Source organism: Maniola hyperantus, chromosome 10 (assembly GCF_902806685.2).
Source record: "Maniola hyperantus chromosome 10, iAphHyp1.2, whole genome shotgun sequence".
Lineage (NCBI taxonomy): Eukaryota > Metazoa > Arthropoda > Insecta > Lepidoptera > Nymphalidae > Maniola > Maniola hyperantus.
This window is the reverse complement of record NC_048545.1, coordinates 3929790-3957580: the sequence shown is the minus strand read 5'-3', so window position 1 is coordinate 3957580 and position 27791 is coordinate 3929790. Positions and strand designations below refer to the sequence as shown.

The window sequence follows — 27791 nt, the reverse complement described above, 5'->3', positions numbered from 1 at the left end:
CACATCTTTTTTTAATCACCTGTTTGAAGTTCAATGTTTTCCTAAGATCGCAGCATCAATCATATCTGATAGTTTATCGCCTTTGTGAGAAGGAAATATTTTAGTTCTTTTTAGGAATGACATTAATTTTTTTTATCAATACAAAATAACTCTTAAAAGCTTGAAGGTAGGCATAATTTCATGAGTTGGGTTTTTAATTTTTTAAAGATCCCATCATTTTTTCAAATCCTAAGCTTATTGTCCCCAACACAGGGAGGAAGGATAAGCGACTATGAAGTTTGGCTCATGGTGGCTTTGGGAGATAACTGGTAACAAAGATGTAAAAAAATCTTACGTCAAAGTATAATTTTTATTTTCTTCGGAATAATAAACTGAGCACGGGTCTCCTATCATAATTAAAAGTGTCTTGGCTTTAGTCCACCACACTGACTAAGTGCCGATGCCCGCGACTTCGTCCGCGTGGAGGTTTTAAAAATCCCGTGGGAATTCTTTGATTTTCTGGGATAAAAAGTTACCTGTATCCCGGGTGCAAACTGTGCCAAATAGATGATGCCCGCGACTTCGTTCACGTGGATTTTTAATCCCGTGGGACCTCTTTAATTTTTCGAAACAAATTAATACTTAGGTACCCGGGATGCAATGTAGGTACCTACCTAGGCCATCTCTGTAGGTACCAAATTTTGTCAAAATCGGTTAAACGGATGAGCCATAGAAAGGTACCTAGTACTCTTAGCAGACAGACAAACACACTTTTCCAATTATAATATTAGCACTTACGCACTTAGTAGGGTATGGGTTAGGTATCTACTTAGAAATATTATTTATTATCTAGTCTTGAGCAAGCGACCAATAACCAGTAATTAAGTTTTTCACCTACCTACTTAAATTAACAATTTTTACATAGGTAGATAGATACGTTTCAAAACAAAGATCGGTACCTACTTACCTAGCTATTATGCGTTCATACCGCAAGCTACCCATTATCAACTTACGTATTGATGTAGTCAGAAGACGGTCGGTAATAAGCCGACGTGTAGAGGGCAGACACCAGACAATAGCCGAGCCTTCTCGGAACCGGTCTTGAGGCCAGCGCTCTGCCGAATTTCGCGCCGACCACCCATGCCCGGGCGCGCTCCGGTCCGGCGATACTTATCGCGCCTGTATTTATGGCTAGAAACACCCTTTACCTCTACCGATTCTTTGGAGGAATCCATAATTTATGCAAGACACGCATCGTAATATTGAGGGGTCTCACTAAATAATACTTAATTAATATTTGAAACATCCATACCTGGAAATTTTATGGCTACGATTAATATGCTTTTCTTTAAGCATCCTTTTATCTAATAGCTATTGTAGATGAAAAATGTTGTAACAGAATGTAGAATTTCAACGGAAGAAAACTATTTACCTAATTGAAGAAAATCTGACTCGTATGGCAAAAATCAAATTTCCCACTGAATTTTCCCACTTTCAATATCTTCGACCATTACATTGATATAAATATCATGATATAGGTATAAAATAAAATAGCCAACAAATGGGTATAAATATTGGGTTGAATATTCAAAAACCCTTTCTTAGCTGATGCCTACGTCATAATAGCTATCTCAGCTATCTGACCTGTATGCCAAATTTCAGCCCGATGCGCCTAGTGCAGTGCAGTGCATTAACCTGTGCGTATATAGATCAGTCAGTCAGTCATCACACATTTTTCCTTTTAACGTTTTATCCTACATTATAACTTAGATTTGTAGTTATTAGCGGTATCATCATCATCATCATGATCAACCCATCACTGGCTCACTACAGAGCACAGGTCTCCTCTCAGAGTGAGAAGGGTTTTGGCCATAGTCTACCACGCTGGCCAAGTGCGGATTGGCAGACTTCACACACCTTTGAGAACATTATGGAGAACTCTCAGGCATGCAGGTTTCCTCACGATGTTTTCCTTCACCGTTAAAGCAGAGTGCGTGCCCGGGATCGAACCCCGACCTCCGATTGGAAGGCGGACGTCCTAACCACTAGGCTACCACAGCAAAGCGGTATAAGCAGAGTAAACTAGTTTATCAAGAAGAGTTATAAGGATACGTGCGAGCGAGAGGAAGTTTTCACCGCTATAGCTGAACCAATCACGCCCACGCCAGTTCAAAGGGTAGTGTTGTGCTGGTGTCTTATTTCATCAATAATTAATTTAATAAATGATATTATTTAAATAATTGATGAAATTAGGCCCTCAATAATTTAAATAATATCATAGGTGCATTCGACATAGATAATTTTATTAGTAAGGATCTAAATAAATTATGTACAGCATGTATACGACATGGGAGATGGTGCAACTGTTACCACTAATCACGTGCCAAAGGGTAGAAATTGTATAGTTTTCATCCGTCTACGTAAACAGCCAGGCGGTTCCAGCACAACTGAAATAAAGATCGATAGGATAGCTCGTACTCGTAGTAGGTAGTTAAGTAGGTTGATCTAAAGCTAATAATATTAATCACTAGGTTATCAATTTACCTATACCTTTAAAGCTAGGGATGTCTATGTTACTCTATAATGTCACGAAACTCGTCGAGATTGTCGAAATGCGCAAACTCTAACTCGGGAGTTAGATTTTCGTCGAAAACAGATAAGGGGTAGATTGGTCCGATATCACGGGTCGAAGACATTACTGTACAAAAACACTATAAATCAAAATGCAAATTTTTTTGCGTTTAAATCTTAACACGTTTCCTCGCGGGCATATCAAACAAACGTGTTTCGGCTAGAGTAGGTAAGTTTATTATCTTTTATTATTTCGGTCCATGATGCTCCGGATGATAAATTAAAATAAGTGACTGACATCAAGCTGATCGTAAATGAAACTGTAGGGCGGTCTAAAACCTGCAACAATCATTATTACAATCTCTGAATTGGTGCGATTCTTGTTGCAACAATGCATTGTAGCCAATAGAGAGCGAGTGTTAACCAATCAGAGATGATTGCAATCGTGAAATTGTAGCAGTCATTCTCCCGCAATCGCGCAGCTGGTCTATTGCTATCGCTTGTCGCGGCCACATTTAACGATCATGACGCATCTACCGAAATGTAATTGGCAATGATTCCCAATCAGCACACGCTTTCGACGTTGTTATACGTTGTTTGTTATCGTTACTAATAGATATTAAACGATTAATAAATGTGTAGCTATCTAAGTAAATCTATATGTTATATAAATTGTATGTAGCTCAAAGCTGAAAGCCTGAAACACTAGCGCACTCCTTTGATCTAGGCAAGCCTCAGAAACGACAAGAGCTTTTAGTCAAATCCAAACCTGCCTATCAAATTTTCACTCTATCCCTTTTTTTGGCTGTGGTTCCAAGATGTCTAACTTCCTGAGGGAAAAATCGCATTATGTGGATTTTTTATTTTTTATCCACGACATAATATTTTGGGAATCTCCGAGATCTCTAAAGAACACACCAGTTCAATGCCTCCCTTGGGAGTTGCGCAATAGGTAGGTACCCATTAGGCTCGTCATCGTCATTATTTCAACCCATCGCTGGCCCACAGGTCTCCTCTTTGAATGGGAAGGGTAAGTGCGGATTAGCAAACTTCATACCACCTTGAGAACATTATGGAGAACTTTAAGTAATTAAGTATCACTTGCTTTAACGGTGAAGGAAAATATCGTGAGGAAACCGGCTTGCCTGAGAGTTCTCTATTGGGTTCGTCCCAACGGAAATAGAACTGTCTATGCCGCAGGAGTGTCAATATTTTTATTCCAAACTCAAAGCCGTATCTAATCATTTTCCAATTTAGCTTTGGATTGTGCTAATTGCTAGATATTGCCATTTCCGGCCAAAGCATTCTAAGTAATTATATCCGGCTCCAATATATTTTTGCTATACTATCCCATTATCATGATTATCATATTAACATTTAGAAAGAAGTTGTTCACCCATTCGATGCTATCTGTGCTAATACCTACATGTTTCAAATGAACTCAAATATAAATTAAACAAAAAAAAAAAAGAAAACAAAAACCTAACGAGTTAAAACCGTGTAATAAACATGACACTAGCAGCCGATGCTTGTGACTGGTGTTTCAACGTCGATAAATCCCGAGGCAATAAGCCCAGCCCTGACCACAGTTCATTGAGTAAACCTGTGTGGCTGTGTGGTGCGCCTGCGCCGGCGGGCGAGCACGACACTGCGCGTGTGTGTGTCTGTGTATCAGACACTTATTTGTTGTAAACACTCGTGATCACATTAGCGACAAGTCGTTCAACAAAAAATACATAAATATTTTCTGGAAAAACATGAATGTGCACTCACTAGATCGCATGATGCTCTCGTCATATTGCTATCAACACGACATTTTTGGCTACTGAACTTTGCGGTCGCTTGTTCCTGCTAAGTGCTAATTCATTTTAATGATTTCAGGTCGCCATAGCAAGTATTTTGCTTCAATACCAGAAAGTAACACATATGATGTCGTTATATTGATTTGATAAAAGTTAAAAGTTCAGCGACCTTTTGACGAGACAGAACTATACAGCTGGTAGTAGTATTTTTTCTAAATGTATAAAAGGAAAAGGTGACTGGCTGACTGATCTATCAACGTACAGCCCAAACTACTAGACGGATCAGGCTGAAAGGCCATGAAGATAGCTATTATGACGTAGAACATCCGCTAAGTAAGGATTCTAGAAAATTCAACCCTTAGGGGTTAAATTGAATTAACCCCTGAACGCTGTTAGCAGGGTAAAATAGGGGTTTGAACTTTGTGTACTTAGTCCACGCGGATGAAGTCGCGGAAGCTAGTTAGTAAATAAATCTATACCTATTTAAAAGAAAATCCAAGATTTCCAAACAATACAGGCATGTATTTGTCTAAATGTGTAGAAGAATGTATACTTATGATGTAAAAGAAATTGTTAGAACTACGAGCTACGACTGCACGAGAGTCCAAAAAATCATTCGTTTCAAGCTTCAACGCCGTATTTGTGGCGTTTGGCGCTATTTTACTAAAACGATCTGTCTCTGTCGTGTCCTTAAAGGGCCCCATATACGGTACGATTGATCTTTACGATCCGTCGTTTCAGACCGATCGAAACGACGAACCGATAGTGTATTTTATGATCGATAGTGATTTACTTTAAGGCTCTTAGCGATCAACGATTCTATTTTTGTCATTCAATAACCCACACTTTTCTAGGTTTTCTTATTTCTTCTGTGCCGAATCAAAGTTACCGCCTCATAAGTAAGGAAAAGAAGTTCATTTTCGGTTTTATAGGGCACATATTGAATTATTTGAGCGCGTTTTTATCGTTCCGTTTCGAACAAGTAAATGATCGCGTAATCGTAACGACCAATCGTTTCGTGTGTGTACGGAATTTTTGAAGCGATGGATCATTACGATGTTCTTAAGATTGATCGAAGCGACGAATCGTAGCGTGTACAGGGAGGCGACAGAGCAAAAAGTTTGAAGACAACCTGTGTCTAGTGTGACCTGACGCTAAGTTTAGAAGCTAACTGCGGTGCAGGCGGCCGGCGCGCGGGCGCGGGCGCCTCAGTCCCAACTCCCAACAAATAACGTGGTTTGTTATATTTTTTTTTACTTTTAAGTTAAGTCGTTTATTTATATACCTAACGTGTGGCTGATGGAAACGGTTAGGTTTAGATGTAAAACATTTTGTGTAGCTCTTTCGCGATTCGTTTTGTTTATACCTACCATTAGATACTACTTTACTGCTATCTGCGACGATACTAACTGGCAAAGTTCGTTAGATGGTTCATCATCAACTGATAGACGTCCACTGCTGGACATGGGTTTCTTGTAGGGACTTCCACACGACACGGTCTTGCGCTGCTTGAATCCAGCGTCTCCCTGCTACTCGTATGATGTCGTCCGTCTTTCAACGCTACGGTTTCCGGTGCGAGGTCACCATTCCAGCACCTACTTATTATCTTCCTTTCGACCAATCCATCGGGCATCGAAGCTTCAATCTCTTGATAAAATCGTGTACAAACAACGGACGATATCTACCTACTTAGTAAAGTAAATTTTTGTCACTTTATTAACTTTTCACAATTTTCTTAGAAAAAAAAACGACAAGAAAATTCAAAGAACTGAGGTCAGTGAGCTGGACCCCGTCAACGTAAGGGAAAGTTGAAACTTTCTGAATACTGATCAATAAAAAGTAAAAGTGGCTCTATGTTGGGTGCAAGTAAGTACTTTGAGAAAGGTCTGCTAATGTAATGTGTGTAATGTCTTACGAATTCATTGAACGCCCGAACCTTGCGTGACCAATTTTAAATACGGTTACTTCATACTACACTTGTTAATGTATCTTTTACATGATGTAAGTAGCTTGTAGTTATCATCTACATCAATTATTATCATTCACTTTATGTTGACTTTACTAATACCTAATTGACTTTGTTTTTTACTTTGTGAGTTTAGTTTTTAGGTCCATATTTATAATAAAACTTATTATTTTCCTATTTTATCACTCTCTGCCTAGTAAATAAGGTATAAGGTCCTAATTTAGACACCTCCAAAATCATAAACCGCATATACATTACAATGAGTACCTAAGGATTAGGTATTAGTTTATATAGAGGGTAAAGATTAGTAAAATCGAATATTTATTATATTATTTCTAAGTACCTATGTACTTACATATTTTCTAATATGAATCCCGCGGCGTCATCCGCGTGGATATAGGTTTTAAAAACCCCGCCGGAGTGCTTTTATTTTCCAGGATAAAAAGTAACCTATGTGTTAATTTGAGGTTTAAGCTATCTCCATTTCTTTCAGCCAAATCGGTAACAATCATTATAGCGTGAAGAAGTAACAAACATCCGAAATGTCACATCTCTATATATAAAAATGAATTGCTGCATGCGTTGCTGATCGCAAATCTCGAGAACAGCTGAACTGATTTTGCTAATTCTTTTTTCATAATATTCCTTGAAGTACGGGGATGGTTCTTACGGAGAGAATTTTTTTTAAAAAAATCCTGAAAAAGAATCGACTGTTAGGCAGTACGAAGTTCGCCGGGGCAGCTAGTGTATACTATTATTAGGTAAGGATAATTAATTTATAATAGGTACCTATTATACTTAAACAAAGGAGGTCATGAATGCAAAGATACCATTTCACAATATTAGTGCACTAAATAAATTACTGGGCTAAACTAAAAAGGTGAATGTATACATGTGTAAGTTACAAGGCAAATAACCCGACCTAGTTCAGGCTGGTGTTATCGTCTCGTACAAAGATGCTATTATTTTACGTTTACCTATGGTTACCTTTCTTTACACCGGCGCGGGCGCAACTTCGTCATTACACTTTGATATAGTACAACCAGTTTCACCTGACCCGTCGAAGCACAACAACATATAGGTTTTATTACTTGCTTGTGTTGAGACAGAGTCCGTATGATGGTGGTTGGTGATAACAACAAACATTTAAAGTTTGCTTAGCTGTTCAAATACCGTCGTTTTGATAGCACCACGCGCCGATACTGAGAAACCTTTCATTTACTTACCAGTTACCACTGCTTATATGAATAAAAAATATCTGTATTTGGGTATCTATATCTATACTTCTTGTAAAACCTTTTCGTTACCTTTGAATTTACTCGCGAGAAATATGTTTTAAGATTTTGAATTCCGCTTTTCTCGGAATTTAATGAGTGTCTCGATTATATTTTATGAGATAACTTTGTTTTATAAAAAGACTAGCTGATGCCCACGACTTCATCCGCGTGGATTTACATTTTCCAAAATCCCGCGGGAACTATTTGATTTTCCGGGATAACATTCATCATAATCAGCAACTCATTTAGCGATTCATTTTTATATATAGAAAATATATAGATTAGGATTAGGATTGCCTTTCAATTTATTGTTTCCGGTCTATGTATTAAAGTCTATAGTGTCTTTAAATGACTTCATTTTCTAAGGAAACCACAAAGTTACAGCTTTAATATGTCAGAGAATCGTCTTTCCTGGAGCTATTGCTTGTCCCCTGTCCAAGAAAGTAGGTACTAGCTGAACATTGTAGCATAATAATGAGAACCAATGAACTTAGAAAATTTGATGCCCAAGACCAGGAAAAGTGGTCTAGAGTCTTTGAGGAAATATTTAGTATACCTACTTATAATAATACAATGGCTAGAGTACATATACCGAAAAGTGGATCCCACTTACATATTAGAATTCTAAATTGAAGAAAAAGGTTAGATCTAAGCGTCAAAATTGTTACCCCCATATTATGTTAAACTTGATCATAGTTTTCTATGGTTGCAATCCTCAATGGTTGCCATAGTTTAGAATCCTCAATATATTCAAAGTACCTACCGCAAAAAGTTCAATTTACCCGTACTTCATTTCTTTTAACAGCAATTTGTAACCTACCTGCAAATAACAAACAATGGAAATGTTTATTAGCAAGTAAGCGGTTTCATGTTAATAAAGCGGTAGATAATGCTAAGCAAGGGCAACTGTTCTGAGAATCGGTGAATGTACATATTTGTGTATTCAAAGGATTTGTATGACAATATAATGTTATTGGTACCATTAAATAAATATGTAATAACGTGACCAGTTTTATAGGCATATTATATATTTTAGTGCATATTGGGTCAATAGACGCCTGCGCCTATATTCCGAAATCTCAGATCTACCTACTCAATTTTGAAACTATTTTTTTTGCTCTGTTTTACTTTAACTCTAGTTATTATTGTTTTATCATTGGTTTTGTATTCACCCTCAATTTCGTTTGCCTTTCATACCTTCCCAAGGGTGTATGTAAGATAATATTGCTTTCCAGCATTTATCCGCAATTTGTAGAACTATTTTTAGCTGTCTAATAAAATAAAAAAAATATATTAGACCAGCAAGCAACATGGCCAGCGTGGTAGATTATGGCCAAAACCCTTCTCACTCTGAGAGGAGACCGTTGATCGTGTGTGATGATATACCTATATTAGACATGCTAAGTTCTTGCTTACCCTAACCTCTTGTGACGAAAGTTGAAACTGCTACCTACTAAGATTATGCATATTTTAAAGTAATAAAAAGTCAAGAAAGCTACGTTAGAAAATTACTACGTGCCGGCGCGCCGCCCGCGCCGTGTCAATGTCCTGACATGGTGTTTACATGCGACAACAAAGCGAAATAATATCTACTTTGTAATATCCTGCCTGTGTAACATACAAAACAGCTACCTGCCATCCCATCACCATTGTGATTTATGTAATGCTTCTTTGACCACGACGCGGTGTAAAACTAAAAATAATTTCTACGCCACACAGGACGTGTAATGTCTTCTAACTGGTACATTGACCCTACTGACTATCTATACCTATGTATAGAGAAACTAATTGACATTTGATATTTTTTTATAGAAATAGCGAGCAAACGAGCAGACGGGTCATACCGCCCACCCATGAACATTTGCAGCACCAGAGAAACTGCCGATGCGTTGCCGGCCTTTCAGGAATTTGTTGGTCCGCCCCTTTATAATATTTTGTATGGAAGTTCTCTCCATAAAGCAAATTCGCACTAAAGCTTCATTTATGCCAGAGCAATACATATAGTGCGACATGGTGCCATGCCAAACGGCTGCATGATACAACAATTTATTAACAAGAATCCTCGGCAGACTGTTGTACCGTAATATTCCAATTCTACAATACGATGTTATCTCGGCATAAAATAGACTGCCCCATGTTTCAAAATGTTTCTATTTGTAGCATGCCGCATTGTCGCACGTTGTTGCTAATAGATACATATTTTATGGTGACCTAGTAATAAATAATATGCTAAATGCAAAGGTCAGTTTTTAGTTCGGTGCCTATTTGACACTGGGATACATGATGAAAGAATCACAAAGTCCCGACTCCCAATGCATCCCATCACCTAGTTTACCCTGAATCTATTTATGACGCGTACCTACTCATCTATACTCGCCTATTAAGAGGTCGCAAACTGGTGCATCGACCCCTTTTTATATTATATTATGTTCAAAAAAACGAAAAAAAAAACAATTCGACATAAATTAAATGCTTACTATGAAATTCATATCAAAAATTATTAGTTACTTTAGTAAAATTAATTTTAAATTGTTTATTGAGTAGCTAGGTAGGTTACTATTTCCTTCTTCAAGGAAAGAACTTCAATCAATATAATGTATTTGTTTTGTAAAGCTTGGTGACTAATTATTATGACTTGCTGAGCTTTGCACGTACATACACTTCATAGACAAAATGACATGCGCAAAACTTATACTTATTCGTACATGAAGATCATTTCTCTGAATGCATTGACGCAGTAAATTGTGGTTTTATGTTCTCAAGAAGTCCTGTAATTAATTTCATACTATTTTATTTTGTCCGTTCATTTCCTCGTTTAAAAAACTTTTTCAATTTTGTATATGGATTAACTTATGGTTTTTATGATATCGCTACCCATAATTATAAATGTTAAAATGTGTTTGTTTGTTGGTTTATTAGTTCGTTGTTTTGTCCTTCAATCACGTCGCAACGCAGTAACAGATCGACGTGATTTTTTGCATGGGTGTAGTCAAAGACCCGGAGAGTGACATAGGCTACTTTTATCCATCAATCAAAGAGTTCCCACGGGATTTTAAAAACCTAAATCCACGTCATTGAAGTTGCGGGTACCTATCAACTAGATATTCCGCTCGCACCGCATTGGTTTTGCGCTTTTCTGTGTAAAAGCCATGCAACAAGCTCGTTCTTGATGCACAATATTATAGAGCTGTTATATTATCACTTGTATAACATTATTATCTCTCTCATTATAGCACAATTTAACCGAGTAAACCAATAACAGTTCGAATGCAATGATTGAGACAAAATCTAGAACAACAATATCAGTAAAGTAACACTAGTTCTTAAAATCGCGCGCAGACTGCAGTTAAAAATAAACCAGTTGTGACGTAAGCGGTGAACTTTTTGCTCGGTCTTTATTAGATTGTGAGTTTATATCAGGTTATTATAGGCGGAGTGCATCTAATTGGCACATTTCCGAACCGTGGGAAGGGCCGCCGCTGGCGAGTGCAGCTAGTGAATGAGTTTTAAGCAAGCTTTAAGAGGAAAATTTGCCTCATAACTTACTGACTTGTTGAGGAAAAAGTTTCATTCAAGTTTCGTTGAAATGACATTTTGACGTCATACCGCAGTTTTGTGAGGGGATTAACTTAATAAAAACCTTTATAAAAAACTGACCTTAATAAATCTGGGAACCTGTACCTAATTAAATTTCTTTAGAGTTAGGAAGTTGGCGGTGTTCCACCCCCGTGTCTCGGAGAGCACGTAAAGCCGTCGCCGTCGGTACTGCACCCGATCTCTCGCTCCCATCTGTCATCCGTGTCCCATCGGGCTATGATAGTGAAGGAGTAGAGAGTGCACCACTTGTGCTATAAGTACCATATTATCTCCCGCGCAGTTTGCTAATCTCTACGGAGATTGACCGCCGCGTGTAGCCGCAATTCAGTCGGAAGGACATTACCTATTAGTATTACTATGGACCAACGTAAGCTTGTCGTACGGTATTGCGACACAAGCATGTCTCATAGTCACCGGTGAAAGCAGCCGACCACACCTTGCAATCGGCTATTCTGTTCATTCACACTTTAGTTCCATCAACGTCGTAAAAACACGTTCTGTTTTACTGCCTTACATACAAGAGGGGTGCCTTATTTACATAGGAGGGAGAAGCATGCATTTTTTTCCGATGAGTTCGCTCATGGTTCCATGTTTATCAGGACAAGTTGCCACTCCATTTCAAATTTTCTATAAGTTCCATGAGAGGCAATCACCGAGTAGAGTGATCTATGTCAATTTGTATGGCATTCATTGTAATTTGTACCAACTTTTTCTAACAATTCTGTCCAGGATAATAAAAAGTTTTAAAGGATATAGGTTGTATTCTGTTATTAAACGTAACAACTCATTATTCCTTTCTAGGAGAGAATTGTAAGCTGACCTCATTAATGGGAGAGAGAAGCTTGGATAACGTATATACTACTCCAGAATGAGCTTAAAGATTACATAGTGTATACGGTATACCTACTCCAGAATTCTACTCCTAGCAGATTCCTATTTTCCTATTTTTCAAATAACCTCGCTTCACCCTTCGAAAAGGAACTGGGAAGAAGCTTGAATACCACTCCAGAATTAACTGTTAGCAAAATTCTTCAACATAAATTCCTTTATCAAATAACTTCGATCTGGATTCACCCTTAGCAAAGAGGGCTCAAATGTCAGGAATAATGTGGGATGGTATAATAATGGACTTACTCGTAGCAACAAAGTACACTAACGCTACGGTTCTAGGGATCAGACACATCACATGAAGAATTTTAAATACTATCACGTCACTTGCCCAGGGCGTATCCCGTCGTACTATGTACTCTGTGAATTCATAATTACCCCAATAGGGACTCCAGCAATTGCGCTTTTAGGAGACATTTAGTGCTGATTCGGTTTTGTACCCCAAAGTTTTAAAATTAAAATTTAAGTTTCAATAGTAGGTATTCTTTTCACAATGATCCCGGTTGCAAGACTGCACGAGTTAAAAACTTGTAGATTTGTTATTGAGGAATAAGCAACACTATTTCTTAGTGTTTCTATAGTAGTGGAACACCTTTCCGGCATCTTATCTTATCAGTATCCCCCGTTCCTTGCCACAGAGGCATCTTCTAGGCAAGCGCGCTCCATCTTAGGCTGCATCTTCTCTTGCCAACAGGTCTGATTGCAGCCAAGCGCTAGTCTATGAATTAAAAAAACCGGCCAAGTGCGAGTCAGGCTCGCGCAATGAGGGTTCCGTACTACAGTCGTATTTTTTCGACATTTTGCAGGATAATTCAAAAACTAATTTAAGGGGTGGAATTAGGAATACCGAGGACAGTCCCAAAAGTGCCGATAGACTGGGCACTGGGCAGTAACTCCTGCATACAAGTTACAACCATGACTCAAACGCTGGACTCAGGCCGTCATCAATTAAAATGTTACTTATGAAACGTGCAAGCTCGCCACCCGCCACAAATGATCGGCATTCTTGTACTAACTGTCATGATAATTTCTAGGGTTCCGTACTCGATGGTGGAAAAGGGACCCTATTACTAAGTCCCCGCTGTCATGTCTGTCCGTCTGTCCGTCCGTTTGTCTGCCAGCGGGCTGTATCTCATGAACCGTAATAGGAGATAGTTGAAATTTTCACAGATAATGTACATATTTCTATTGCCACTACAACAACAATCAATAATAAAAATTTCAAAATGGCCGCCATGCAATTTTTTTTAGACCATAATCTTGTACGATAGTACGGAACCTTTCGTGTGTGAGTCCGACTCACACTTGGTCGGTTTTTTCCTCGGACTATGTTAACCGATATCCGCCGCGTACCTAGTGGTTTTTCTTCGAATAAGTATTCCATATATTCCATGTTAATGAATTTTAATTACTTTTATTATTAATTTTATATGAAAAACGTGAGAAAAATTGTAATTCAATGTCGAATTCGTATGTCCATTAGTATACTATTATGATTTGATACTTAGAAGTAATTAGTTTATATTTTCGTGTTCCTACTTCCTTAATTATTAGTATGGTGGCAAAATTAAGTATAATAAATTTCTGGCGGGGGTTCCCACGACACTGTGTGTCTGGCAATGCATGAAGTGATTTCTAATACCACTTCGAAGAAAACAGAAAAAAAAGAACATAAAACAATGTAGCATTTTTTAAATTTTTACACATGTAGGTATACCTGTTATCTCCCAAAGCCACCATGATCCAAACAAACGTTCCTCTCAGTGTTGGGGGCAATACGCAGAGAAACTTTAAAAAAATTATAAAACAAGGAAGGTCTGGCACGCACTGGCTCTCTCTCTATATGCTTTGTGATGTACCTACTCGGCACAAAGTGGCCGGTCGTTGTGATTTGACGGGTTTTCTTAGAAAAGCGCTTTCTCTGGCAGGTAGCGAGCTACGAGTATGTTACCATGTACTTTTACATAGGGATGTCTACAATCCTGGCCTGCTTGTAGTTTATAAGACAGCTAATTATCATCTATTAAAGCAAATCATTTTATATATTACTAGCTTATGTTGGCGACTTCGTCCGCGTGGACTACGCAAATTTCAAACTCCTGTTTTACCCCGTGAGGGGTTGAATTTTCAAAAATCCTATTGTAGATATACAAAGATTTATAAGGGCATCTGTGATAGCCTAGTAAGTTAGGACGTACGCCTTCTAATCGGAGGTCGGGGGTTCGATCTGCGGCACGCACCTCTAACTTTTCGGAGTTATGTGCGTTTTAAGTAATTTAATATCACTTGCTTTAACGGTGAAGGAAAACATCGTGAGGAAACCTGCAAGCCTGAGAGTTCTCCATAATGTTCTCAAAGGTATGTGAAGTCTACCAATCCGCACATGGCCAGCGTGGTAGACTATGGCCAAACCCTTCTCACTCTGAGAGGAGACCCGTGCTCTGTAGTGAGCCGGCGATGGGTTGATCATGATGATAAGGGCATCGTCCTCTCGAGGGCCATCGTGATTGCACAGATCTATATATTTTGCTTGTAAACCACAATACTTCATTGTGTTATTGCGTTAATCCTACCTAGTTGCTACCATAAAAATAAATAAAATACTGATTGATTGTACCTAAGTGAATAAATATCAAGAGATCATGCATGCTATGAAGCGCAAGATGACGCGTTTTTATGATGATGTTACGTCTATTGACAAGTATTTAGGTCGCTATGAAGTCAGAGCCTATTTGGGTAGGCATATTTCATCAAAATAACAATATAATTACCATTAAGTAGTAAGTAATACCTATACGATACGTAGATAATGATGTCATAGCAAGCGAAGTAGGACTAACTTATCTTGCGTTGTTATTGTAAGCTAATCCGTATCTAATCTATACATCTTATTCAATATTGAATATTAAAGTTATCAAATTATAGCTATAGTAAGAAACAGGCAAAGTTTAGGAAAGATAAAAATGTACATGTCTGTGTTGTTGCCTTTAGGAAGGTACCTTTTATTAGTAACTAGCTTATGCTCGCGACTTCGTCGGCGTGGACTACAAAATTTCAAAACCCTATTTCACCCCCTTAGGAGTTGAATTTTCAAAAATCCTGTCTTAGCGGATGCCTTCGCCATAATAGCTATCTGCATGCCAAATTTCAGCCCGATCCGTCCGGTAGTTTGAGCTGTGCGTTGATAGATCAGTCAGTCAGTCATTCAGTCAGTCAGTCAGTCAGTCACCTTTTCCTTTTATATATATAGATGGCTTATGCTCGCGACTTCGTCCGCGTGGACTACAAAATTTCAAAACCCTATTTCACCCCCTTAGGAGTTGAATTTTCAAAAATCCTGTCTTAGCGGATGCCTTCGTCATAATAGCTATCTGCATGCCAAATTTCAGCCCGATCCGTCCAGTAGTTTGAGCTGTGCGTTGATAGATCAGTCAGTCAGTCAGTCAGTCATTCAGTCAGTCAGTCAGTCAGTCACCTTTTCCTTTTATATATATAGATTACCTACGAGTACCTAATAAGGTTTAAGAGTACGTACTATTATATTATTCTGTGGTATTTTAGTGGCTAGGCACATGTTATAAACGTCTTAATAAAATTTATTTAGTTCGGTACCTACAATTGGTATGTTTTACGATCAAAACAAAATGATAACAATAATTTTGTGTAAACAAACCAACTTCGTTCAAGGAAACAGTAAAAAATACCGTTAGTTTTATGTTGTTTGTTTTCATTTCAACGCATTTTAGGTTTCCTTTACATTTTTGAATAGTGTTTTTCTCGATGTATCGATGGGTTAAGAAGGCGGCATAATTCTCCTGTAGGATCTATAGATTCTTCTGTAGGATTTCAGCAATTAATTTAATTTAATTTATTTGTACCAAAAACATTTACAATAAATTTACTATTATTTTGGAGGTCTGTAGTTTGAGCTATCCTTTGAAATAATGTTGACACACATACCAATAGAATAGGAGCTAATGAGTTGTGATAGACGTCCACTGCTGGACATTGGTCTCTTGTAGGGACTTCCAAATGCCGCGATTGGTCTTGTACCGCCTGGATCCAGCGGCTCCCTGTCAAACAGTTTGATATCATCTATTTCTAGGGTCTTGGGACTCCAAAATCTATCAGTTTTTTCTACCTATTGAAACTTTATCTTTGCAACAAGGGTAAACTCTGTGCTCTTTTACGGATTTGGTTATTTCTGAATGCTGATTTGATCAGGTTGAGAAACTCAGAGCATGTCTTTCTCCATCATCCGCTGAGCTAATAAGTACTTATTACTTACCCACCTATTCAGGACTAAATTAATCTACTTTTAGACAATCATCATCTTAACTGATCAATTTAGAAATTCTATCGAGCAGTTAGTGGTGCTAAGTCGTTCAAGTCAGTAGATATAATGGTAGGCAGGCAGGTAGGTAGGTACCTACTTACATTTATTTTAATCTCAATCTGGGTGTTGTTTGACAGGTTTCTAGGTAGCTTGCACAATACCTTTGCGAATTTGCACCAACATTAACTTTCTCTTTTCAACTCATTTAAGTACTTATAAATTATAATGTTATTGTGTTTATTTAATAAAATAAATGCACCCTCACTGTATCTCGATATGGAAAAATAATACTCACTTGCTTAAACCTGTCCGGTTTCCAGAAAAACAGTAGGTAGACGATTTTCTGGAAACCAAAATAAGAAGTTAGTTTTTCAATCTGGATTATGCTTGTGAGAAAAATTTGTTTCGATATATAGGTATAGTACCTACCTATGTATATTCTTTAGTTTTACTTAGTTTGCTTAAAAGGTAAATAAATTCCAAAAACCTTCTCAGAGAAACGCGTAAGCGACGCGAATAGCCCGGCACTTTAGACTTTCTGGAGTTAGGGTTTTTCATGCGTATCATGATTTTCATTATCAGTTCGCGGTAAGTATGGGCCGCGTATTATGCGCCTCTTACGCATTTCAGCTTTACCTACTTACTTGTTTACCTTTTAAGTTTTAAGTTAACTAAGGAACTATGTAAATATAATGTATGTAAGTATTTCATACAGGTCTTGATCTAGTGCTAGCCTTTTCTGCAGGGAGCAATATGAAATACTTAGGTACATTAAAAGCTGTAATTGTAGTTTAGAGATTGTGTACAAGAGAATCGGTTGTAAGTTAAGTTGATTAGAATTTTCTTAGAATCGAAGCAGTTAAAATAAAATGATCGACCGCTTTCGCGTGATTAGTCGTTTTGCATTGTCGTAAAAAGTGTTGTTCATCGAATGTTTTCTATACACTTGATATTTTTTATCGTCTTCACTTTCTGGTATGGTAGTGTCAATGTGACTATTATTTTATTATTTTTCACGACTGGTGGGTACTGTGTGTGTTACGTAGGTAATTCTTTTTGTAATTTTACTTTTACCATGATTGAGACAAAGTGAATACTTAATATCTTACGATTGTGATGGGTCCACAATTGCCTCAAAATCGTCTTGTTAGTAAATTATTGAGAAAATATTTTTTGTTTGACACAACAAATGATTTAATGAAACATGACCTCTCATTGTTAAGAACGTTCCTTTTACATTAATGCTTTATAGGTAAAATATACCTACCTGAATATATTTTTTTTACATAATATTATTATAATTATAATTTTTTTATTATTAAGGATGCATTTTTTCATAACAGTGAGTTATTCTAAAAATATCTAAGTATACCTTCTGTTGTACTACTTAGTAAATTTTTTGTTCTCGCTTTGTGATATCATCCTGTGCATACAATATATATATGTAGAGTAGGTACCTAAAAAGTAAGAGTCACCAGCTCTTTTTTCTATTCAGTCCTATAGGTGGACCAGAATCCCATGAAAAATATTGAAATAGGATTCCGGAGTTAGCAGCGCTGTACTCTGTGAGCATCCTGTGTACATAGTGCACTGTGATCGCAGATATGTCCAGATATGCAACTAGCGTGGCCCCCTCAGTCCCTCTCGCTCAAGCAGAGGTACTTACTTGTGAACTGTTATTCCGTCTATTTTACCTTCGCTTCGGCTATTGTAGCCTATTGCAACCCACCATTGCACAATAACTTGAAAAACAAAAAACAACACAACAATTCTTTAAAATACTTGAGTCAACATAACCTTATTTCGCGTTGTTTGCCAAAGTCTCACGTACAAACAAAAAAAACTGGCCACGGTGATAAGGACAAAACATAATCATTTTGTCACGTTCTAATAAGAGCTTAAATTTAGCTATCTCGTTCTAACAGTAAGTGTCACAATAGGGCTACTTCTAATAGTCCTTATTCTGAGACTGTGATGAATATTGTGGTGAATTATTAATATTCACCACAGAGTGTACATGGAGTGTTCGCGGAGTACAGTGTTGCTAAATTTGGAATTTCATTTTATGAGATTCTGGTCTACCTATAGTCACAGTGCCCATCAGCCGTGAAACAGCTAATAGTGAATATACATTTACAATACAACCGCGTTGTACTCATGATGGCCATTATGTGATTGCGTGCAAGTCACGTGCGAATGGATTCGGTGTATCGGTTTAAAAATAACGGTATATTACATTGTACTAACCAGTGACCAGCATTGGCTGTATTACTATTATTGTTACTATTTTGTTTAGCTACAGGTCAGTTTAGCTTGTTTACTTTGTTGATGGCGGTGGCTGTAGAGATATATTACTACTAGCTGATGCCCGCGACTTCGTCTGCGTAGATTTAGGGTTTGAAAATCCCATTGGATAAAAAGTAGCCTATGTCACTCTCCGCGTCTTCAACTATAAACATTCAAAAAATCACGTCAATCCGTTGGTCCGTTGCGACGTGATTGAAGGACAAAACAACAAACCAATAAACCAACAAACAAACATCATTTCGCATTTATGATATGGGTACTCATTCATGCTCGCAGTTTGTCTATATTGTCAAATCAAAAATGAGGAGGTCACATAGGTACCTAATTTAGAACCAGGGTAACTTTTACGTTTACGAGATAAAAATATTCTATGTTCTCCAAGGAATCCATAGCTTTGTGCCCGAGTTCAATAATGGAATAAGTTGAGAGTTGAGTTGAGACATAAATCCATACTCTTCGCCATACTAATATTATAAATGCGAAAGTGTGTTTGTCTATCTGTCTGTTAGATTTTTATGGCCCGTCTGAATTATTTTCCGCCCGATTTTATTGAACTTTGGTACCTACAGAGATAGCTTGCCATGTTTTTAGAGTTCCGTACCTCAAAAGGAAAAACGGAACCCTTATATGATCACTTTTTAACTCGTAAAATAGATACAAGTTTTATTTTTAAGTTTAGTTGTTTTAAATGTAGATGAGTACCTATCTAAATAGGTGTTTTGGTTTTTATATGTATTTATTTAGCACACAGGCGTGTGAGTAAAAGATACCGAAAAATAATATTAAATAGATGGGCAGGTATCTAATTAATACATAGACGCGGCAGTCATGACGAGTCGACAATCGTTATTGGTGACGCAAGCGCAGAGCTTGGGAATGTATGCCAAATATTTCCGGTTTCACGGAAGGCTGTCAGTCAGTGATTGCTATATTATATTCATTATATTTTATTATTAAATAATTGTATGGAATATTTTATTTACATATAAGTACTAATTCCTAAGTAAAAGTAGGGTGAGGTAAGTTAAAAATAAGGACCAATATACTAACCCTCTAACAAATAAATCTGGAATAGCGGTGGAATAGTAATACTCTGTTTTGTCTTTTTCCTTCAAATGTCAAATTACTGATGACAGAGAAAGACAAAACAGAGTATAACTATTCCACCGCTATTCCAGGTTTATTTGTTAGAGGGTAATTAGATATTTGGATAATCTACTATCTACCTTTCCTAGTAGCTCGCAATTTTAATAGGTATTACTTATAAATCCGGAAATGTAATCTATATAATTTTATGTATTTGTTTATTAGCTACCACTTCGTCCGCGTGGATTTTGGTTTTTAAAAATCCCGTGGGAACTCTTTGATTTTCCGGGATAAAAAGTAGGTATATCGCTATACTAAATTTCGTCAAAATCGGTTGAACAGATGGGCTGTGTAAGTCTAGCAGACAGACAGACAAACAGATCGGATTTATAATATTAGTATGGATACCTAATATGGATTAACTGCTACTAGTATAGGTACCTACTTAGTTAATTATTATTGATCTTTATTGAGTTATTAGCCCGCTCCAGATGCCGTGAGAAACTTTCATGGTGATAATATATAGCTTCTGTGGTAATGTTATAGGTACAGTACATGACTTGCAATGTAATTTACAGCGGAAAAGTGGAACGATGTCGATGAGACTGAGATGTCGATGAGAGATGAGGATAAGAAAAACCCCTCTTTTTCATAAATATAGGCTTAAAAACTTATTCGGTTTGAGGTGTCTGTATGTAATAATTTAATGAACGCCTAAGACCTAAGTGGTATAGGTAGTAGGTAGGTACTGTACGTGAGTTGGATTACAACTCCTTCCTAACTCCGTTATAACACGAAAAGGTGACTGACTGACTGATCTATCAACGCACAGCTCAAACTACTGGATGGATCGGGCTGAAATTTGGACAATTAAGAAATGATATTTGAAAATTCTAAGGGGGTAAAATAGGGGTTTTAGTGTAGTCCACGTCCGCAAAGTCGCCGGGATAAGCTAATATTATTCTATATTCTATACTCTCTAAGTTAATATAACTTAAAAATGTAGCAGGTAGGTGCAACTCGTACAAGTAAATTACACCTATAACGAACTGTTTGTCAAAACGATTTATAAACCCGCCAACGATGTCTTCCGTGAAAAGATTGATATCGTGTTACTCTAATTATTATGCACAGTAGTTTTATTGCGAATTTTGTATGCCATGCTATTTTTGCATATATTTATAATAGGTATTAAAATATCTGTAGGGGAGGGGAGCCAAGCCTCGCGTTATGCTCAGAAATTCTCTACGTGATCAAATCAGAAATGATGAAATCCGTAGAAAAGCCAGTGTAACCCGACATTAACTTAGCCCAACGCGTTGCGAAGCTAAAGTGGCCATGGAAGAAGCATATATTTCGAAGAACCGATAGACGTTAGGGTCCCAACTCCCAAGGTGTTAGATTCATAGATAACACACTATATACCAGAGAATGGCAACCTCGCACCGGAAAGCACAGCGTTGGTAGACCCTACAATAGGTCACTAAAATAATTTGGCAACCTTAAGGCTTGATCTGGCTCCGTAACGAAGACAGTTCTCGGACTATCCAACTCCTTGGCAACTTACTGCAGATCTGTGTTGTTTGGTCTCGACGTGTAGGTACGAGTAGTTGGCATTCAGACAGTGACCCAGTGGTCTGATGATGGAGCAAAAATGTGGTGGGATATATTCCATATGATGGGAGCGATTTACATTTTTTAATTTATACACTATGTAGCAATGATAATTGTTCTTCCCATAATAGATAGATACGTGACAGCCTAGTGGTTGTGTTAAGGACAGCTTTGGGGGCTCGTATTTGGGTACGCACCTCAAATATTTCGGAATTATGTGCGTTGTAAGCAATTTAATATCACTTGCTTTAACGGTGAAGGAAAACATCGCGAGGAAACCTGCATCTGCACTTTGCCAGGGTGGTTTGCTATGGCCTAAACCTTTCTCATTCTAATAGGATACCTGTGCTTAGTAGCGGGCCGGCCGTGGTTTGAGAACTCTGTAGTTTTTTTCAGCAGAATATTTGTCACCGCTTTTTAAGTTTGTCGCACATTGGTGTCAAATCATTAGTTCTCAATGTAAATCACTTTCTTAATTATTGCTCTTGCCGCTTGGTTAAAAAAGGCGGTCAAAAATAATAACAACTTAAATATCAAGTAGCTCTCAACATTAACATCTTGTGACCATTAAATCGTTATTAAATCTTTTCACACTCATGTGTATATTTTCACATTTGTTTTATGAATGTGTTTGTTGATTTATTGGATATGTAAAGATAAATGTTACCGTTGTTGATGAATGTTTGTTTGTGTATTTCATTTTATGAATCCATAAACAACAGGAACGTTTAGTGAATATTGTATTTATTTTTGTTAAATAGTTTTTTTACGCCAGAAATTGTAGACTTATAGATCTGCAGTCCTGCAGCCACAATAATTGCGACTACGCTTTTTAGGATTGGTGCCGAAGGGTGCCAACGGGTATTACTAAGCCTCCGCTATCCATCCGTCTGTCCGTCTATCTGTCAGCGGGCTGTGTTTTATCAACCGTAATAGGTAGAGGGTTAAAATTTTCACAGAATGTGTGTGCCGAATTGACAACAAATAATAAAAACCTCAAAATGGCCGCCATGTAAATTAAAAGTACATGATCTTGTATGTCTATAGGTGCCCAATGCCCGTGTGTTTAATTCCTTATTTGACTCAGATTTATGTCTTTGTCGGCAGCTCTCGGAGGAGGTGCAAAGGAAGCAGAGCGAGTACCAGAAGTGTCTTGAGTCCTACAAGCAGATGAGGGCGAAGTTCGAAGAAAACTATCTTAAATGTAAGTCCACGTTTCTAATATAATTACTGTACGCGACAGGTCGAGATTGCAATCGGGGAGGGAACACCCCGCAAACTCCGCACAGCCCCCGCGCTAACCCGGTGCAGGCGAGGGCAGATGATGTGCGGGTGTTGGCGTCCCCACGCCTCGTGCCCCGATTGTCATCTCAACCTGTCGCGGATTATACCAATTTCGTGTTAGTTACTCCTCAAGTTCTCACCGTAATTCAACCAAAGGGTGCCAAACGGGACCCTATTAATAAGCCTCTGCTGCCTGTCGGCTGTCCGTCAGTCTGTCTGTCAACGGGCTGTATCTCATGAACCGCCCGGCAGGGAGTCGAAATTTTCAGTGTGTATTCAGTATTTCTATTGCCCCAATAATAAAAACCAAGCACTTGACCGGTTTTATTTATTTTTAAACCATAAATAACTAGAAATCAGATAGGTAGTAGGTAGAAATATTACAAACTAGCTGACTAGCTGATGCCCGCGACTTCGTCCGCGTGGACTTAGGTTTTAAAAAATCCCGTGGGAACTCTATGATTTTCCGGGATAAAAAGTAGCCTATGTCACTCTCCAGGTCTTTATCTATACCCATGCAAAATCACGTCAATCCGCTGCATCGTTACGTGATTGAAGGACAAACCAATAAACCAACAAAAACACACTTATGCATTTATAATAAGGGTACTGATAAGGGTACTGATTGCACTTTAATTTGATAGAGTAAATATGTAGATAGGTAGGCCTGCTGCTCTATCAAATGCAATCAGTCAGGTGCTTAGCCTTCACAATTGACGTTTAAATACCATTTCTCTCTCGTTCAATCCATTAGCCTACTCACAGAACTCATAACTCATTTCCATTATGTCCGTTAGTAAACACGTTACATGTTACATGTTACAACCCACACTGATTGCCGGCCAATTGTTCTAACTGCGCCGGAGTCTGACGCCAACACCCAGGTGCTAATAAGTCTACAGAATTGCCTTCTGACGAAAATGTTTATACGGTACGCCGCAGAAAGTAATGTACATCGACATTTAGAAGGAGATAGCAGATTTGTAGAGCGTTGTCCCTGTCATTGAGACCGATAAAACGTCACATAGTTATGAGTGACAGAGAACGCTCTACAAAGCCGAAATGTCATTAAAGGCCGATGTACATTACTTTCTGCCGCGTACCTATTGTTATGTTATGCTATCTCTCCACGTGCGTACCTAAAGTACGTGACAGATCGAGATGGCAATCGGAGAGGTAACGCCCCGTACACCCGCACAGCCGCTGTGCTAATACGGTGCGGGCGAGGTACAGGTGTGCGGGGCGTCCCCCCGCCTCATACCCCGATTGTCATCTCAACCTGTCGCGGACTAACATGTTCGACGTTTTGAGGTCCACTCAAGCAAATTCGGACTTAATGGTAGGTACAGAGTAATCATGGTACATATATTATTATACCTAGTAGAAGCACAGAAGTTCGACAAAGCCGTCTACAGTGCAATCGTGCGGTAACCGGTAACGAGCGACCCAGGATCTCCATAGTAATACCACGAGATCAAAGGCGTCTGACTACTGTTTCCTTATACTGTGCTTATCAACGCTCTCACAACGTCGAATGATTCTTTGCTCAAGAAAGCTATACTTACCTGTTTCTGTATGGGGATCCAGTTTCGATAAAAATGCTTCTAGCCCGCATAAAAACATGGTTCTGCTACTAACTTTGAGTAAGTCAGAAGTTCGCAAATTGTTTAGGCCTTCATACATTGGTACTTACATATTATCATGTCATGCCAAAAAAGCTAGTAACTAGTAAGTTAGCACCTCTTATGGACACTGGCATGCAAGGTAAAGACGATGCCTTGCCATTTTATAGAAAGTAGATACGCATCACGAGGTTCCAGTCGAAAAAGGCGAAAACCAGCTGAAAAAAGGCGACAAAGCTCTTCCCTTGTTAGGAAAAATCAATTGGATTGCGATCTGGCGTTAATTGGTAAAATTTCTACTTCTAGCTTAATTTATTAGTTCTAGCAACCTTGTGAGACGAGCTACAAGCATGTGTGTTGCGGGCCTTAAACCAAAATCGAACGCACGCAAAATTGCCCACAAATCGACTAATCGGTGTACTCGAGCGATATCGAGCAGACCTAACCGCCCGCCACAGCTTAACTGGCGCCAGCGTAATTTCGCAAAAGCAGACCTATTTATCAGTACGATGCAAACTCAAGGAGCTACATTAAACGTGCAGTTATTTACGCTATTTTAAACACTTCCCATTTCACGTACAGGTCAGATTAGTGTGCACGTCCATGCTCCGTGATTTGCGTGACCATATTTTTTAGACTTATAATGGGACACTCAACTAAATGAGGCAGTTTTGATTTTGAGAAATAATATCTAAATATATAAAAGGAAAAGGTGACTGACTGACTGACTGACTGATTGATGTATCAATGTACAGCTCAAACTACTGGACGTATCGGGCTGAAATTTGGATTCAGATAGCTATTATAAAAAAAGGCTAATCCGCTAAGAAAGGAGTTTTGAAAATTAAAACCCTAAGGGGGTAAAATAGGGGTTCGAAATTTGTGTAGTCCACGTGGACGAAGTCGCGAGCTAGTTATTACATAAAGATGACGTGGTAGAAGACGATCGGAGTCATACAATTTAAAAAGATGAAGAAGAGAACACTATTATTTGTGATGCTCTCAGATCAGGCACGCTGACAATCGAAAAGCACCTGGATTAGTCAATCGATGCGCAAGATTTTGTGCGGAAGTTGCAACTTGCAGCACACCGTAACTATAAAATATTACTGTAAAGTGTATAAATACGTAAGCAAATTCACCCTCACCACCTAGGCGTCTGGTGCACTTCGAACACCGGTTGTGCCAGATCTTTTTTCTACGCACATGCAAACGTGGAACCAAATCCTTTCGGTCCCACTAGATTTAAACATGGAGGGGATATTCAAGGGGCGGATCAACAAATTTTTGAAAAGCTGACAACACATTAGTGGTGATATCAGACCCGCCCGCTCATCATATGATGTAGTGTCCATGGTTTTCCGGGGACACTATAAAGTCGGACATTTGATTTATTTTCATTGTCCCCTCCAAATCTTTTGGGCCAATAAAACCTAGGTACGACATCTCAACGTAGGTCAGTCTTTATAGAAGCTGGACGTATGGTCACGATACATAATGCGACTTAAATGCATTCATACAAATTGCGTGCGAGAGCTGTTTCATCAATGATTTTTGGTGTCATTGCACTCTGATGCCGTTCATACGCCACTTTATAATGTTTATAACGTTTACGCAATTATGGAAAAAGTATAACTAACGACTTTTAACATTTACTTACCGTTAGGACCGTTGCAGTTATTAGGTCATGTATGTGACTAATCTCTTGTTCTAATTTGGTTCCTCATTTAAGTAGTAACACTTTGCGAGTTACGAGATGGATGAGTCGATCGATATAAAATTACCTTCTTCGTGCAGTTCGTTTCAGGGAAAACCAGATCAGCGCAGCGTGCCAGACTATCAGAATAATTTACTGTATGACTACAGACTCCGATACAATCAGCTGATTGTTCTGTGACTCTGATCGCCTTCTTCAAGTCACACTACAAAACATGAATATTTGCGTATTTACCTATAGAAACGACTTCCAACTCCTTTCCTGAAAAATCCATCCAAGAAATTTGATAAATCTGGCAATCAGTCTTCTCTGAAGAAAAATAAATCTGCCCAATTTCTATCCTTTCTTTTTAGCCAAGACGCATATGTATTTTATGTTCTATCAAGTCAAAATCGTCAGCTTAGTTTCCTGAGTAAAACATCTCAATAGGTTCAGCGTTTGCCATTTTGCATAGTCATGACTCCTGCCCCAAATTCTGTTAACTTATCATTAGCTACCTACTAACTACTAAGTAATGGAATTAAATTGTTTTGTTTCTGTCTTTCTTACAGGCCCAACCAGCAGAGGCGGTCGCAAGCTGGACGAAACCCGCGACAAGTATGGCAAAGCATGCCGTCGATTGCACAGAGCTCATAATGAGTATGTGCTGCTGTTGGCCGAGGCGACGGAGTGCGAGCGCGCGCTGCGCACAGCCTCGCTGCCGGCGCTGTTGGACCAGCAGCGGAGACAGGGTGAAGCTACTGCTTCTTCATGGTAACCTAGTACTTTCTTATTTTACTACTCATTACTCTCTCTCTCTTTTTATCCGGTTGCAGATCATGAGGTCCCTGGGTTGTACCAAAAAGTTAGGTAGATACTTATAGGATTTTCTGATAAGAAATTTTCGCGCAAATTATGCCGAAGCATACCTTTGGTTGCTCATTGCACATATACCTATCTTCTCATTTAACTACCCATTACTCTCTCTTTTTATTCAGCTGTGAATCATATGGTCCCGGGTTGTGCCAAAAACGACCAATATGGTAAATCATACCACCGTTATACTTATATTTATACGAGCACTATGAAACTGTCTTCTAATTGCTCCTTTTCTCGTAGGAAAGGAATTCTGGTGGAAGTGGTTCAGAGGTCAGACTTCAGTACGGACAAGTTCAGGGAGATACAAACTAAAGTCGAGTCGACAGTACAAAACCTGAGGCCGCAGGATGAATACAAGGAGTTTATGGAGAAGTACAAGTAAGATCATTTGTTTTAAAATCCCGAGACAACTCGTTAATGTTCTGGGATTAAAAGTATCCCATGTCTGACTCCAGGATGTAAGCTATTTCTGTGCAACCATGCTCATGATTGGTTAAGCGGGTGAGCAGTAAAATGGTATAATCAAAAGACAGCTAGGTACACTTTCGCATTTAAAATATTGTAGTAAATATGGGTTGAATTTAACACCGAACACCTATCAATGACTTTTTAATAATAAAATGACCTTTTAGTTATGGAGAAATATCTTCAGCAATTTTGACAATAACAAGTGACGAAAACTAGAAATATAGCCGTGACTAACGAATAAATTTTGCACGGGGAAACGTTTTATTACTTTGTGTTAGTATCTAAAGATTATAATTTATTTCATATAGAGCATAGTAATGACTTATAAAAAAATGTGGTTGAGGATATTATTATATTCATGAGTCTAAAAACAATAAAGTACGACGCTGTACGACGTTTCGCTGTTTATTGTACCTAAT

At 38.3% G+C, this 27791-nt stretch overlaps 1 protein-coding gene across 3 annotated transcripts in view; it reads left to right on the top strand.

The window, feature by feature from the left end:
* Window positions 1-27791, top strand: part of FER (tyrosine-protein kinase Fer) — a 63242-nt gene that overhangs the window by 27717 nt on the left and 7734 nt on the right. For all 3 annotated transcript variants that reach the window (XM_069501336.1, XM_034972490.2, XM_034972491.2), the window contains exons 3-5: window positions 22531-22627; window positions 26598-26799; window positions 27145-27282. In XM_069501336.1, coding sequence (XP_069357437.1) covers window positions 22531-22627; window positions 26598-26799; window positions 27145-27282 — 437 coding nt within the window. The remainder of the gene's footprint in view (window positions 1-22530; window positions 22628-26597; window positions 26800-27144; window positions 27283-27791) is intronic.